The sequence below is a fragment of the Triturus cristatus genome, chromosome 3_2 (assembly GCF_964204655.1).
Source record: "Triturus cristatus chromosome 3_2, aTriCri1.1, whole genome shotgun sequence".
Taxonomy (NCBI): Eukaryota; Metazoa; Chordata; class Amphibia; order Caudata; family Salamandridae; genus Triturus; species Triturus cristatus.
Window position 1 is genome coordinate 162731450 of NC_140584.1, and position 12316 is coordinate 162743765.

Consider the following 12316-nt stretch of genomic DNA (forward strand, 5'->3'; position numbering starts at 1 on the left):
CAAAGAGCTCCCAGTGCTTCTGAAACTTCGTGACAATCCTAAAGTTGGCCCGACGACAAATGTTGTCTTATCTGTGTGTGGCTTTCCGCCCGTACTGCTGGACATGCCGCCGCACGATGCACACAGGGACCACAAACCAGTCAGACTGACATTTAACCTCTGAATATGGATTGAGGTAACAGTAATAATGAATAGTCTTTGGAGTATAGTTTAAGGTGTCCCTAGTGATGGCATGGGCATATAGCAATTTTACAAGGTATACATTTGTGTCCAAAGCCTCCTCAATATGAGGTTGTGTTTGTCAGTTTTTGATAAAAGTATATATTTTATATAACAGTTTAAGGTTATATTCATTGAGGGAAATGAATCTGGCTGGGACCTAGTTGGACAAGACCTATTTCAATGGTATTCCATCTGTCTAGAAGCCTCCTCTTAAGTATCCCAGTGGCAGATGCACGGGAGGCCCGGCCAGACCTTGAATACCCCTGTATACCAAGAACCTGTATACACTCTGGGCTGTATAGAGAAACCCATGCATATTCCAGTTGTATGTAACACCCTGTAGACTCCAATTGTACATATGCATGTAAACATAGCCCGAGTGTAGACTTCACTTCTATGGGGGCGGAGTTGGGCATAGAGCTGTCTGTCCATCGCTTCCGGGGAATCGGGCTACATCTATAGAAGAGGCTCCAGGACGAACACGCAGATCTGTACACATCCTCAGGGCACCCTACCCTTCCAATACAGAGGCGGAACATACACGTCCCGGTACGCGCCAAACGCATGTAGGTTCAACATTCACGTACACTGTACACAGCGCAGGCTTAACCCACTTCAAGTTTCACCTATAGATGTATTTTCCTTCCCAGCATCTCCTGGGCCGTAATGCGCGAGCCCTGGCACGGGGAGGCTGAGCCTGTCCGGCAGCTCCTCCTCTGACGCCTGGAGATGCGGAGCGCGCGCGCGCGCGCACTGCGGGGGCTGGCACGGGTTGCACTGCACGGGCTGCAGTGTGCATCTGGGCGGCCAGCTCTCTCAGTGCCTTACCTGTAACGTTCCAAAGACAGCCGGGCTGCAGAGGAGACAGGCAGAGGGGAAAGAGAGGCAGGGGAGACGGCGCCTCGTCGAAAGACAGAGGAGAGGGGGGGTTTCAGCAGCGAGAGAGAAGGGAGAGGAAAGAAGGGGAGATAGAGGGAGGGGGAAGGTACAGAGAGATAGAGAGAAGAGGAAAGAGACAGAGCGCTGAAGAGAGAGCGCGCAAGAGAGAGGAGTGAGAGAGACGGGGGGAAGGAGACAACGAGAAGGAGGGGAAAGAAGGCAGAGAGAAAAAAACGAAAGAGAGGGAGAACAGTCAGGTTAAAGAGGCAGCTAGAGGGTAGAAAGAGAGGGGTGACAAGTGGAGAAAGGAAAAAAAGTAGAGAAAGAGGGAGGAGAGGAGAAAGAGGGGCATTGCAATACAGAGTTAAAGGAGAATGTTGATGTTGGAACACAGAGAGATGGCGACAGTATAGATAAAAGAGAAGAGACGGGCGAGGGGAGAAGCAAGAATAAGGAAGAGACAAGGGTAGGGTAAGAGAAAAACGAGATAGGGAAGAGACAGAAAGAGGGGCAGCAAGGTAGCAGTGGAGGGAGACCAGAGGGGAGCGAGAGGGATGAAGACAAGGAGAGAGAGAAAGTGAGAGAGGAGGAGGGACAGAAAGGAGAGGTGTGGAGAGAGGTGGCTTAGCAGCGAGCACCAGTCAGAAATGAGGAGTGGGGGGGAGGGAGATGGCCCCTGGTCTTCATTTCCGTGTTAAAACTTTAGACAGACTCGCCCTGCGGACTGCTCGGGCTCCGGCCTCAACCTACCCTTGCACTATTTTTATCCTTCGCCTTTGACCGCCTCCTGCATTCTGACTCGGCGTTCAGGTTCTTGTCTCACCTCTTCTGGGCGCTGGACTGCGTGAAGATGGCATCACCTGCAGGGGGCAGCACCTCGGACCCGGGACCGGCCTGCAGGGGGGCCCTACTGCTGCTGCTAGGTGAGCGACCCCACACCTCGCGTCTGCACGTTTGCCGGGGACGGGGCAGGCAGTCAGTCACAGCCAGGCCCGCGCCAAGTCACTGACTCCGGCCTGTGGGGCGGTCTCGATGAGATGCCGCCAGAATGTGACTGACTACCTCAGCTGTCTAGAAACACGGGCCGACTGCCTCTTCCTAAGTCCCGGTGGCCTAGAGCGGAACAAGTCTAACGTGCTATCGATTGTTTCATCCCTACCGGCTTCACTTCTTAGGCAGACCCTCATACACGTGACTGACTTTCCTCCAGCACTAACGGCTCCTCTGGCCCCTTCTGACACGACACTGACCCTGTGCTAGCCCTACGGCGCAAACAGAGGCTGTCTGACGTGGTTCGCCGCGCTTTTACAATACTGTCTTGCTATGTGTAGACTGTTGCAGGTCAGCATGTGTGCCAATATTCAATCACACTATATTTTGGGGTGGGATTCGAACCTGTGGTCTGCTGGTGAATTTTGTGCAGGCGCAGATACCCGCTGAGCTACGGCACTTCGTGGAAGCTTGCTTCTAATCTGGCAGTTCGAGAAGTTTGGTGGTTTTCCTTAGGGGTGAGTGGGCTGCTGCCCCCCACCCCCCTGGTGAGGCGCGTGCAGGAGGTGAGTGAAGTGCAGGCCGGTTAGTGTCAGCCACACTTGCTAAGAAGGACGCCCCCTCCTAACCCCCCCCCCCCCTTCCCCACAGCTCAGAGTCTGTCACTGATCAGAGGTGTCAGTCACATCACACGTGCCCTAAAAGGACACACTCTGCCAGCCGCGGGTGGGCACACCGAGTATGGGGAACCAGGGTACTGCAACTCCACGGGGATGTGTTGTGCATGAGCGTTAGAGGAAAGCCATGTCTGTAGAGAGCATTGCATGTATGCTGGAAGTGTATGTACATGCTAGTGTGTGTGTACCCTTTTAGGTGTGTAACAATGTGCGCGTGCTTCCGTGTTTATTTAAGAATTGTGTGACATGAGTGTGTGTGTAAAACACTGTGCGTTGTTATTCGTTTAATAGTGTCGCACCGCGCCTCCCATCCCCTACAGTTCTGTGGGGATAGCGCAGACTTGCTTCAGGTTGTAGGCACTACGCACTTTCAGGGCAGGCTTTAGCGCTGGTGGCGCCTGGTGCGACAATCATTTTTTGCGCCTCCCCCCTCCCCACATGACCTCCCCCTCAGGTAAAAGTGTCCCTCATCTCTCCATAGCCCCTCTCTCACATACATTTCATTTGTTGTAGAGCACTGGTAAAATCTGGCTTTACATAGTGCTTTAAATGGGCCGGTACTGTCCGGTACTGAGTACCAGGACTTTTTAATTTTGAGAAGTAGAGTACCGGCACTTCTCAAGAGAAATGTAATACTTTTAAGTGGAGAGTACCTGCACTTCTCAGAAACAAGCAGGTACTCTGGGACAGAGTACCTCCACTTCTATTTTTCCATTTCAAGCAATAAGAATGTATATGTACCCAAACATACCCCTTTCAGCCACATTAGGAATAGATAATGAAAAACTGAGGCGAAAAATAACGCCCTAACCTATTTTATGCAGTTTGCATGCCACTCTTTGATGAGAAGTTCACAAGTCATTGTTCTATATTAGGGTTGTATCTTATGAACTGCAGTGACAAAAGGTATCTCTTTGACAAAAGCAGTAATCCACTCAGCTATCCACATAAAATACAGATCTGTGATCTGCACAGTACCAGTTCTTTGCAGCAGGCATATTAACCCTCTGCGCTACTCTATGGAGAGTCACTAGATAAAACTCCCATCTCTCTCTCTGGCAGGAACATTAATCACAGGAGTTATCTTGACATCATTAAGGCTGCCTGAAAACTGAACCCACAAGGAACTCTGCTGCAGGTGTTTTTAAATCGAAACTTATTGCTAAACACAGCGCCTCTTCCCTAAGCTCAGGGCCCAGTGCGGCCACCAGTCGCACTGCACTAAAGCTGGCCCTACCTACTTCGTACGGTACTATGCACAGGTTGATGTGTAGTAGGGAAAGGGACAGTGGCGGCTTCGCACAGATAAGAGCGGTGTTCAGGGCAGGGCGTGGTGGAAGTCTGCAGACGACGGAATAAGTAATATTAAATAAATAAAAACACTTACTTGGCGCTGAGCGATGCGGCGAGCGCAAAGCAATGATGATGGGTTTCGGACTACTAAGGCAGTCCCTGAGGAAAAACAGCTGCGGGACAAATTTTTTGTGACAGGGCAGTGACGAGCATAAAATGTGTAACGTTACCTCCAGCACATTTTTAATGCAATACGTCTGGGTCTGCTGATATTACACAGTACCACTTTAATGTAATACGTCATCAATGATATGATATTAACTGGATGAGTTCCATATATAAAAGGGAACAAGTGTACATTACTTTTAAAGCGATATTCGCATTCCAGAGTTTGTGTTTTTTTTGCACAGCAGGCATTATTGAACGTTTATAAATGTGCGCGCCAACTTTTCAACGAGGAAGGGGTGACGTCTGAAAATGGATGTTCTAGGCAGCGTCCGAAAAGGAGGTAGATAGACATGAATGCATGGTTTATAGAAGCACTCACGCATTTTTTTACACATGTAAATGCATTATCCACATCTACTTTTATAGTTCAGCTTTGACTGGAAAACACAACCATTCATATTCAAGTGATGGGTGTGACGTCACGACCAGGGCTGTCAACCGCTTCAGACACACTGTGACCTGATTGCACATTTCTGCTCTAATTAGAAAACCCGTTATATTTTTGGCCTTGTTCCCTTCACTCTGTTCTAGAGAGGGCATGTGAAGTCTCAAACACTGGAAGGTGATAATAATGAGTGATTTATGCAAGGACCGCTAACACTTGAAAACGAACAACGATGAAACGAGTGCTTTAAATGGGGGACTCACTGAATGCCCGCACTCTCATTTCAAACGGAGAGTACCTGCACTTGTCTGCAGAGTTGCAATATTTTTAATCCGGCACTTCTCTGAAAAAAACACAGGTGCTCTGGGATAGAGAGTTCCTGTACTTTTCTATTTCAAGCACTGGAAAAAAAACCAAGGGCCACACTAGCAGCTACTGGGCATGCGCAGCTAGTCCCATACAGTAATGCTGCCTATACCTAATCCCACAATCAAACACCGGCCTCAGTGCCTGAACTGAGTTAGAGAGGCGAATTAACCCAACCAAACAAGAGGTGGGAAGAGTGCTTGTTGTATTTAATACATACATTAAAACAGAACATGATGCTTGTGGGGAGAAATACAGGCATGGTAGGCATGTGGGCAGTAAGTGTTTTCAATGTATATTTTTGTAGTCTATTTTTTCACTTCGGACGGAAGCCAGGGGCCTCGGAGCATGCCGTATATCCGGGGGTCTTCTTTCTGAGGGATTCGGGCAAGTGGGTGCGGGCATCCTTTCAGAACTGCATGGCAGCTGCGTGGGTGAAGCTCTTCTCGTGGCGTGGGCTCCGCCAAAGGTGTGGGCACCCTGCGCCGATAAGCACATTTCTCTAGTCTCCTCTGCTTGGAAGTCGACCTTGGGTCCCTCATATCAGTGTCCCTTTACCTGGAAGAGTGATAGTACGGTATACTTTCCCCGGCAGTCTCGGAGGAATAATGTTTTCCTTGAATTTTAATGCAAACCCGATTTCCGTGGTGTCAAAAGTTACGTATTTGTATGTTCATACCAAGAACTCAGCAGATAATGCAGATATGGGGATGCAAGAAGGAGTGAGATTAACGTTTTTTACGTAACATTTTTGCTAAGCTTGCGGCTTCGTGGCACTGTAAATGACCAACGTTCTTTTTACCTGCCCTCAGCAACCGTTCGTCCTGTGACCTTTGAAAATTGAAGGGCAATTTAGCAGGGCCTTGGTTTGATCCGACTACGCAATCTGCAGGCAGTGCATTAACCCACTGAGCTATTAATGGCAAAGGGTTTCGGCTGAAGGCGACGGTGATGGACAGCGGAAGGAGCGAGTAACTGGAACAGGCTGCGGCTACAGCAATCGATGTCTTGTCTCCGAGAGAGGACTTCTTGTCAGGCGCTCTGTCTCCGCTTCCACCCAGTCCCTCCGCCCTCGCCCCACTAGCACCCTCCCTCTCCTGGATGGCAAGCGTACATGCTGACCCGTCCAAAATATACCACTCGGACCCCTGACAAAGTGCCCCAGGCTCTCCAAGACCTCCAACATGTCCCCTTTGACCCCGCGCTCTCAGGTGCCACAGCCCTGCTCCTGTTGGCGCTATGAGGGCACTGGCGCAGCTCAGCTCGCTATGTTTATTGTCCGCAGATTTTTAGGTCTAGGGTAGGCCAAGACCTTTAGGTTCTACTGAAATTATGTATATATATTATACTTACTGATAGGGGCCTATGGGAGCTTCCAGCCAGCACACTTCATCTACTGGTGTGTTTGTGGCATTCACATTTTCTTCTGCTCACTGCAATGTGCAGCATGGGACAGTGTGGCAGCACACGTCAGCCACTGGCTCACTTCAATATGAGTGCCTAAGAACATTCCGCTATTTCGCAAGGAGCGCACGTGCACACAAAGTAGTTCCTTTAATTGTCGAGGGCAATCAAGGGAATAGGTGGGTGCTTTTTAAGTACAACATCTATTTTTTCTTTAGGACATTCTTTTAGATTGATGAGAGCCCAGCAGTTTCCCCTATAATAAAGTTTTACAATTATCCTGACTAAACAAAAAAGCATTGACAAAGTCAAAAGGCTGCTATAAGTCCTAGCATATGGTACAAAGTGTACCTAGGGCCTGTAAGTTAAATGTCACTTGTGGACTGCAGCCCCCATCGTGCCATCCATTTCAGTGACCACGCAAACATGACTTCAGGCCTACCATGTGTGGCTTACCTGTTGCAGTTTTTTAAATTTATTTTTTATAACCACTTTTTTATTGAGTTTTGCACCAAACAACTAAAACAAAACGAAACGTGACTGCAGCCCATCAAGCCCAGCACAGGACAGTGGAAAGCATATTTAGTACTCATCCAGTACCCCCGTCCAGTCCATGGTAAGTCCACCACCTAACCCAGATCTTCTCATGTTTGCGGGGGCATCCCTGAGCCTCATAGATAGGCTGTTCCTGTTGAGCACACCTGTCCACCTCCCACCCCCACGCCACTCTGCCACTGAGGGGGGGGGGGATTGGAGATTTCCCTCTATGGGCTATGTCCTACTTGGCAACTAGCGTTGCCACCCCAATGAAGACACATACTATCATCTGCCCATCCTCATCGTCCAACAATCCCAATAGAACAACTCTTGGGGTAAAGGCCAGCGTCCGATCTGGTACAGCTGAAAGCTCCCTCTCTACCCCCTCCCAATAGGGAACCAGTTCTGGGCAGGACCAGACGACTTGTAGCAAATCTGCCTCTGGCAGGGCGCCTGGAACAATTGGCCAGGAAGTCCCTATCCGCTCGATGGAGCCGCAGGGGAGTCATGTACGTGATGTGTAAATAATTAAGTTGGACCAGCTGGAGGTTCGTGCCAACTCTCAAGGGGCCATTGGGGCCTCGCGCCATTCAGCATCCTCCAGTTCACCCACACAGGCCTCCCACATCCATCTCAACCTAGGGAAGCGGCCTGGAGCATTAATGACCAGGGAACAGTAGATCTGGGAAATGCTCTCTTGTATAGCTTCTCCATTAACAAGTTAACTATGAGGGGCTGAACTCCAAGAACTGCGTGGCAGGGGGACTATTGACTGACAGGGCATGCTGCAGCTGAAGGTATTTATAGAACTGGGTGCAGGAGAGCTGACAATGCTCTGACAGCTCCTGGAACAGCTGTACGTGTGTACCTGCCAAAACGTCACCAAGGTGTGTGATGACTATCCTGTCCCACTGCACAAAACCCTCCAGCTTTGCAGTCTGATGCACACCTGTTGAAGTTTGAAATCTGCAAATTGTATCTGACAAAATAATTTCCTATGACAAGTCAAAAGTTAACTTTTTAAATAGTTGTAATTCAACTCTATGTAGACCTTATTGTCAATAAGACAGGGTGCACCGTGTGTACAGTAGGGCATGCAGGAATTTAATGTTAAACATGGCCTTAGAGTGGAAAAGCCCCAAAAGTCTATTTTCATGGCTGTTCCATAGAAAAGCACTGGGTTGCATTATTATATTAAACAATACTCATTTTGGTTTGGAAGCAGCTAGAAACATATTTTAAAAACTCTCTTCAATAGGTATTCAAAATCCAATTTATTCGTAAACATGAATTTTGCATAACTATTAGTTCAGTTCAATCTTTATTTCGGTTTGAAAAACCATAAAAGATGTACAATAACAATGTACACATTAGAATATTAAAACATTTCCAAAGGTACCGCCGGACCATTGCATAAGTATTAAAATTCATATTTTCAATACATAACCTTTCTCATTTATATTTCAGAAAAATAAACACCGTTAAAATTTAGACTTATTAAATAGATAAAACATATTGAGGAATTACAACAAATACCATTATAGGTAGCCAAGGACTAAAAAAAAGTTTTGACTGGCATCCTTTTAAATAAAGCTTCTTAAATAGTAGTCAATTCAAAAAGTGCAAGTGCTTTAAGTGCAACTTTTAGATAAGACTTCTTAATGGGAGTCAATTCAAAAGGTGCAAATGCTTTAAGTGCAACATATGTACTCGGTACAGCATTCTAATAGTGTTCTTGCTAATTCATAAAATGCAAATGCAAAACCAATATAGCAGCGATATTACTAATATAGTAGATAAAATGCAAGTGCAAGACTAATATAATGGCAATATTCCAAGTATAATACACTAACATTTCAAACCTTCCTTTGCTCTTATTAAGCCTACATCAAACAAGTACCTACTAACACTAAAAACGACCTTTTGAGAAGTATCAGTTCTCAATATTCTTGCTGCCTCAGAGCAAGACCTAATACCTAATGTCCGACAAATGGGTTTGATCCATTTCTTTCTTGGTTTTACGTAAGCTGGGCATAAGAATAATAAATGTAAATCATTTTCTCTTGCACCAGATTGACATAGTGCACAACACTCTGTATTTTCCTCCCCTTATTTGTGAGCCCGTTTCGATGTGTTTGAATGTATTTGCAGAATACCATATCGAAATTTCGTATATAGCGATTTTTCTAATTGTGGCTGCACCTCGTCCAAGAAAGGCTCAAAGCTCCAAGTTTGTTTCATTAAAAGGAACCGTATTGTTAATGTCCCAGGGGCTGAATTATGGGACACACTATCTTGGATATAGGCCCAAAAAGTTGATTTTAATATTTTCTTAGAAACCATAGACAATTGAACAGGTTCCTCCCAAAAATGCTTCAGCCCTAATTTAAGGAACCAACAATGAACATGCTTGAGCGACGGCAAACCTGTACCATGGTTGAGCCTTAAAATTTCCGCTAGCCCTTCTTTATAGTGCACAAGCTCTTCTGTGGACCACAATCGCACCCAGAACAACAACGGTCTTAGAATTGCCTGGTGATCTATACGGCTTACATTTAGGTCCATTACTAGAGGTATTAGAGGTGTACGCATTGGAAGGCGTAGTAATCTCCTAAAAAACGTATTTTCACCTACCATAAAAGTATTATTGCATGAGGGCCCCCATAATTCTGCCCCATAAAGTGATGCCGACTGTGCCCTGTACTTGTATACCTCAAGGGCTGGGGATACCGCTTTAGACATACTACTCTCCTGTTTCTTAACTATTGGTAGGGAGTTTTGGAGTAGAATAGTCTTTCTTTTCTCCAGTTGCGGTTTCCAAGACATTTTAGTGTCCAAAGTTATGCCTAAATAATTAAAATTATGCACATATTCTGGCTTCTGAGTTTTAACAGTTAAGTTCTTTTTAAAAGACTTATGTGGATTGACTGTCATATATTTTGTTTTGCTAGAATTTATTTCCAGGCCCTTAGTCTCACAATATACACCAAAGGTATTTATTAAACATTGTAAACCTTTTGGAGTTTGGGATATTAAGACGGTGTCATCAGTGAATAAGAGGGCAGATACTGGCGCCCCAACTAATTCATGTTCGCAGCCCAATAAATATTCTGGAATGTCATTTACATACAATGAAAATAAGGTGGGTGTCAGCACACATCCCTGGCTAACGCCCCTGTTTACTCTAATTGGCTCAGTGAACTCCCCCCTTGGACCCCATCTGACCTTTGCAAAATTGTCCTCATGCAATCTTATAATTTGCAAAAGCATTTCCCCCAGTACTCCTTGGTTTTTTAAGGATTTCCAGAGGAGACTTCTAGGGGTGAGGTCAAAAGCGGCCTTTAAGTCAACAAAGGCGATATACAGATGGTCCTTCTTGCATACTGTATATTTCCAACTCATGCAAAGGAATCTAAAAACCTGGTCCATTGTGCTAGTTTTGGTTCTAAAGCCGGTTTGATATTTTGATAAAATATTGTCCTCCTCAATCCAAACATTTAATTTTGTTAAAATTTGTCCAGCAAATTTTTTTTGTAAAACATCTATTAAACTAATCGGTCGATAGTGCGAAGGGTCCTGGCGATTACCTTTTAAAAAAATTGTTGTAATTTCATCCCCTTTCCATGATTCCGGTATTGATGCACCCGCGGCAACTGAATTACATAAAAAGTTGATATAAGGGCCCCAAACCTCTTTATCATGCCTCAGTAAATCTCCTGGTATCTTGTCTGGAACTGGCGCTTTTCTCGGTTTTACTGCATCCATAGCTAACAGAGTATCTTCCAAACTAAAATGTAGAGGGGCTACAGTTGACGCTGTTACATAATCTTGCATTTCAAATTCTATATCGCTGGTAGATATAGAATAAAGACTGGAGAAAGGGCTGACCCATGTTTTAGCACCTAAGAAAAGGTCCTTGCAACTACTCCCCTCTTTATTTCCTTTAGATATCAATCGCAAAAAACTAGAATGGTCCATTGCTTTGGCTGCGCTAATCATTTCGGTCCAAATTGTATCATCCCTTTTTTTCTTAGTTTGTATTAGTAATTTCTTATACTTGGTCCTTTTCTCCCTTAAGACCACTATATTTTTAACTTTTGTAGCCAGAATAAGTTCCTTTTTTGCCTCACGGCACTCTTTATTATACCAGGGATTATTAACATCAATTTTCCCCTTTTTACATTCTTTAGGAATCCTACTCAAGATAGGTGTCAAAGCATCTACTGATGGATGATGAATATTCATAGTTGGGAAGTCTGGAGCAGGGAGATCTACATACGGAGAAATAGTGTCTACAAAGATTTCGTGAATCTGCTTCATGGCCCCATCATTTCCCCCTATAGAAGGCCATTTTAAGACTCTACGATTGTTACTTAATAGTGGTTCAATGACACTAAAGTTAATATCTCCATTATTAAAGGGAGTTGATTGAAAAGGATGGGCTGCTAGTGTCAAACATAGGGGAAAATGATCACTATCAGATCTATCCTCAACTACCAGATCCTGTAAAATTGGCCAAAGGCCAATGGATACTAATATGTAATCAATACAGCTCTTACCGTTACTTCTGCTAAATGTAGCCGCATTGGGGCTATCAGAAGGCAATCGGCCATTACAAGCTCGGAGTTCATGTCCTGACACCAATCCTATTAACTGTGCAATGGCAACTGTGCAGGGAACTACCGGGCTACTTTCCAATGGGGGAAAATTATTTGCCATGTCTTCTTCTTTGAAGATATTTTCAAATCCCACAACAGGCTCAAATTTACAATTAAAATTGCCCCCCACAACTACCATTGCCCTTGGGCAATTGAACTTAAAAATTGGCCTACCTGTTCTATTACAAGGGATTCTTTGCTAGCTAAACTAGGTCTGTTATAAATATTTATTATATATAATTCATTTTTATCTTGTGTTCGGATCTTCACTCCAACTAAATACTGTGATAGAAAATCCAACTGAAATATATCAATACATAAAGTAATTTTCACCCAGATAACAAGACCTCCCGAAGGCCTCCCTCTAACCGCAGGAATAGCATTAACGCTATATGTTTTAAATCCTACTTTATGAGGGATTTCCAAGGCCCAAGTTTCTTGCAAACTGATTATTTCACTTTGTCCAATGTACTCTTGCCACTCTACATCAACTTGTTTTCTTGTCAGCCCCGCTATATTCCATGATGTGAATCGTATTTCTGGTTGCCATTCATTCCTCATTTGCTGATTGAGTACTATTTCCATCTCCTTCCTGGTTCCTACAGTATCCTGACCCTTATAATTATTGTTACGATTATGATTAAAATAATCCACTCCTTTATTTTGTACTGGCTGGT

General features: G+C 45.0%; 1 protein-coding gene across 1 annotated transcript in view; it reads left to right on the plus strand.

Annotated features, from left to right (window-relative positions):
- Nucleotides 1–998: 998 nt before the first annotated feature.
- SCN4B (sodium voltage-gated channel beta subunit 4) overlaps nt 999–12316 on the plus strand; it is a 201628-nt gene continuing 190310 nt past the window's right edge. Inside the window, exon 1 of the mRNA XM_085647419.1 lies at nt 999–2024. Within this exon, the coding sequence (XP_085503545.1) occupies nt 1952–2024 (73 nt within the window). The 5' untranslated portion in view covers nt 999–1951. The remainder of the gene's footprint in view (nt 2025–12316) is intronic.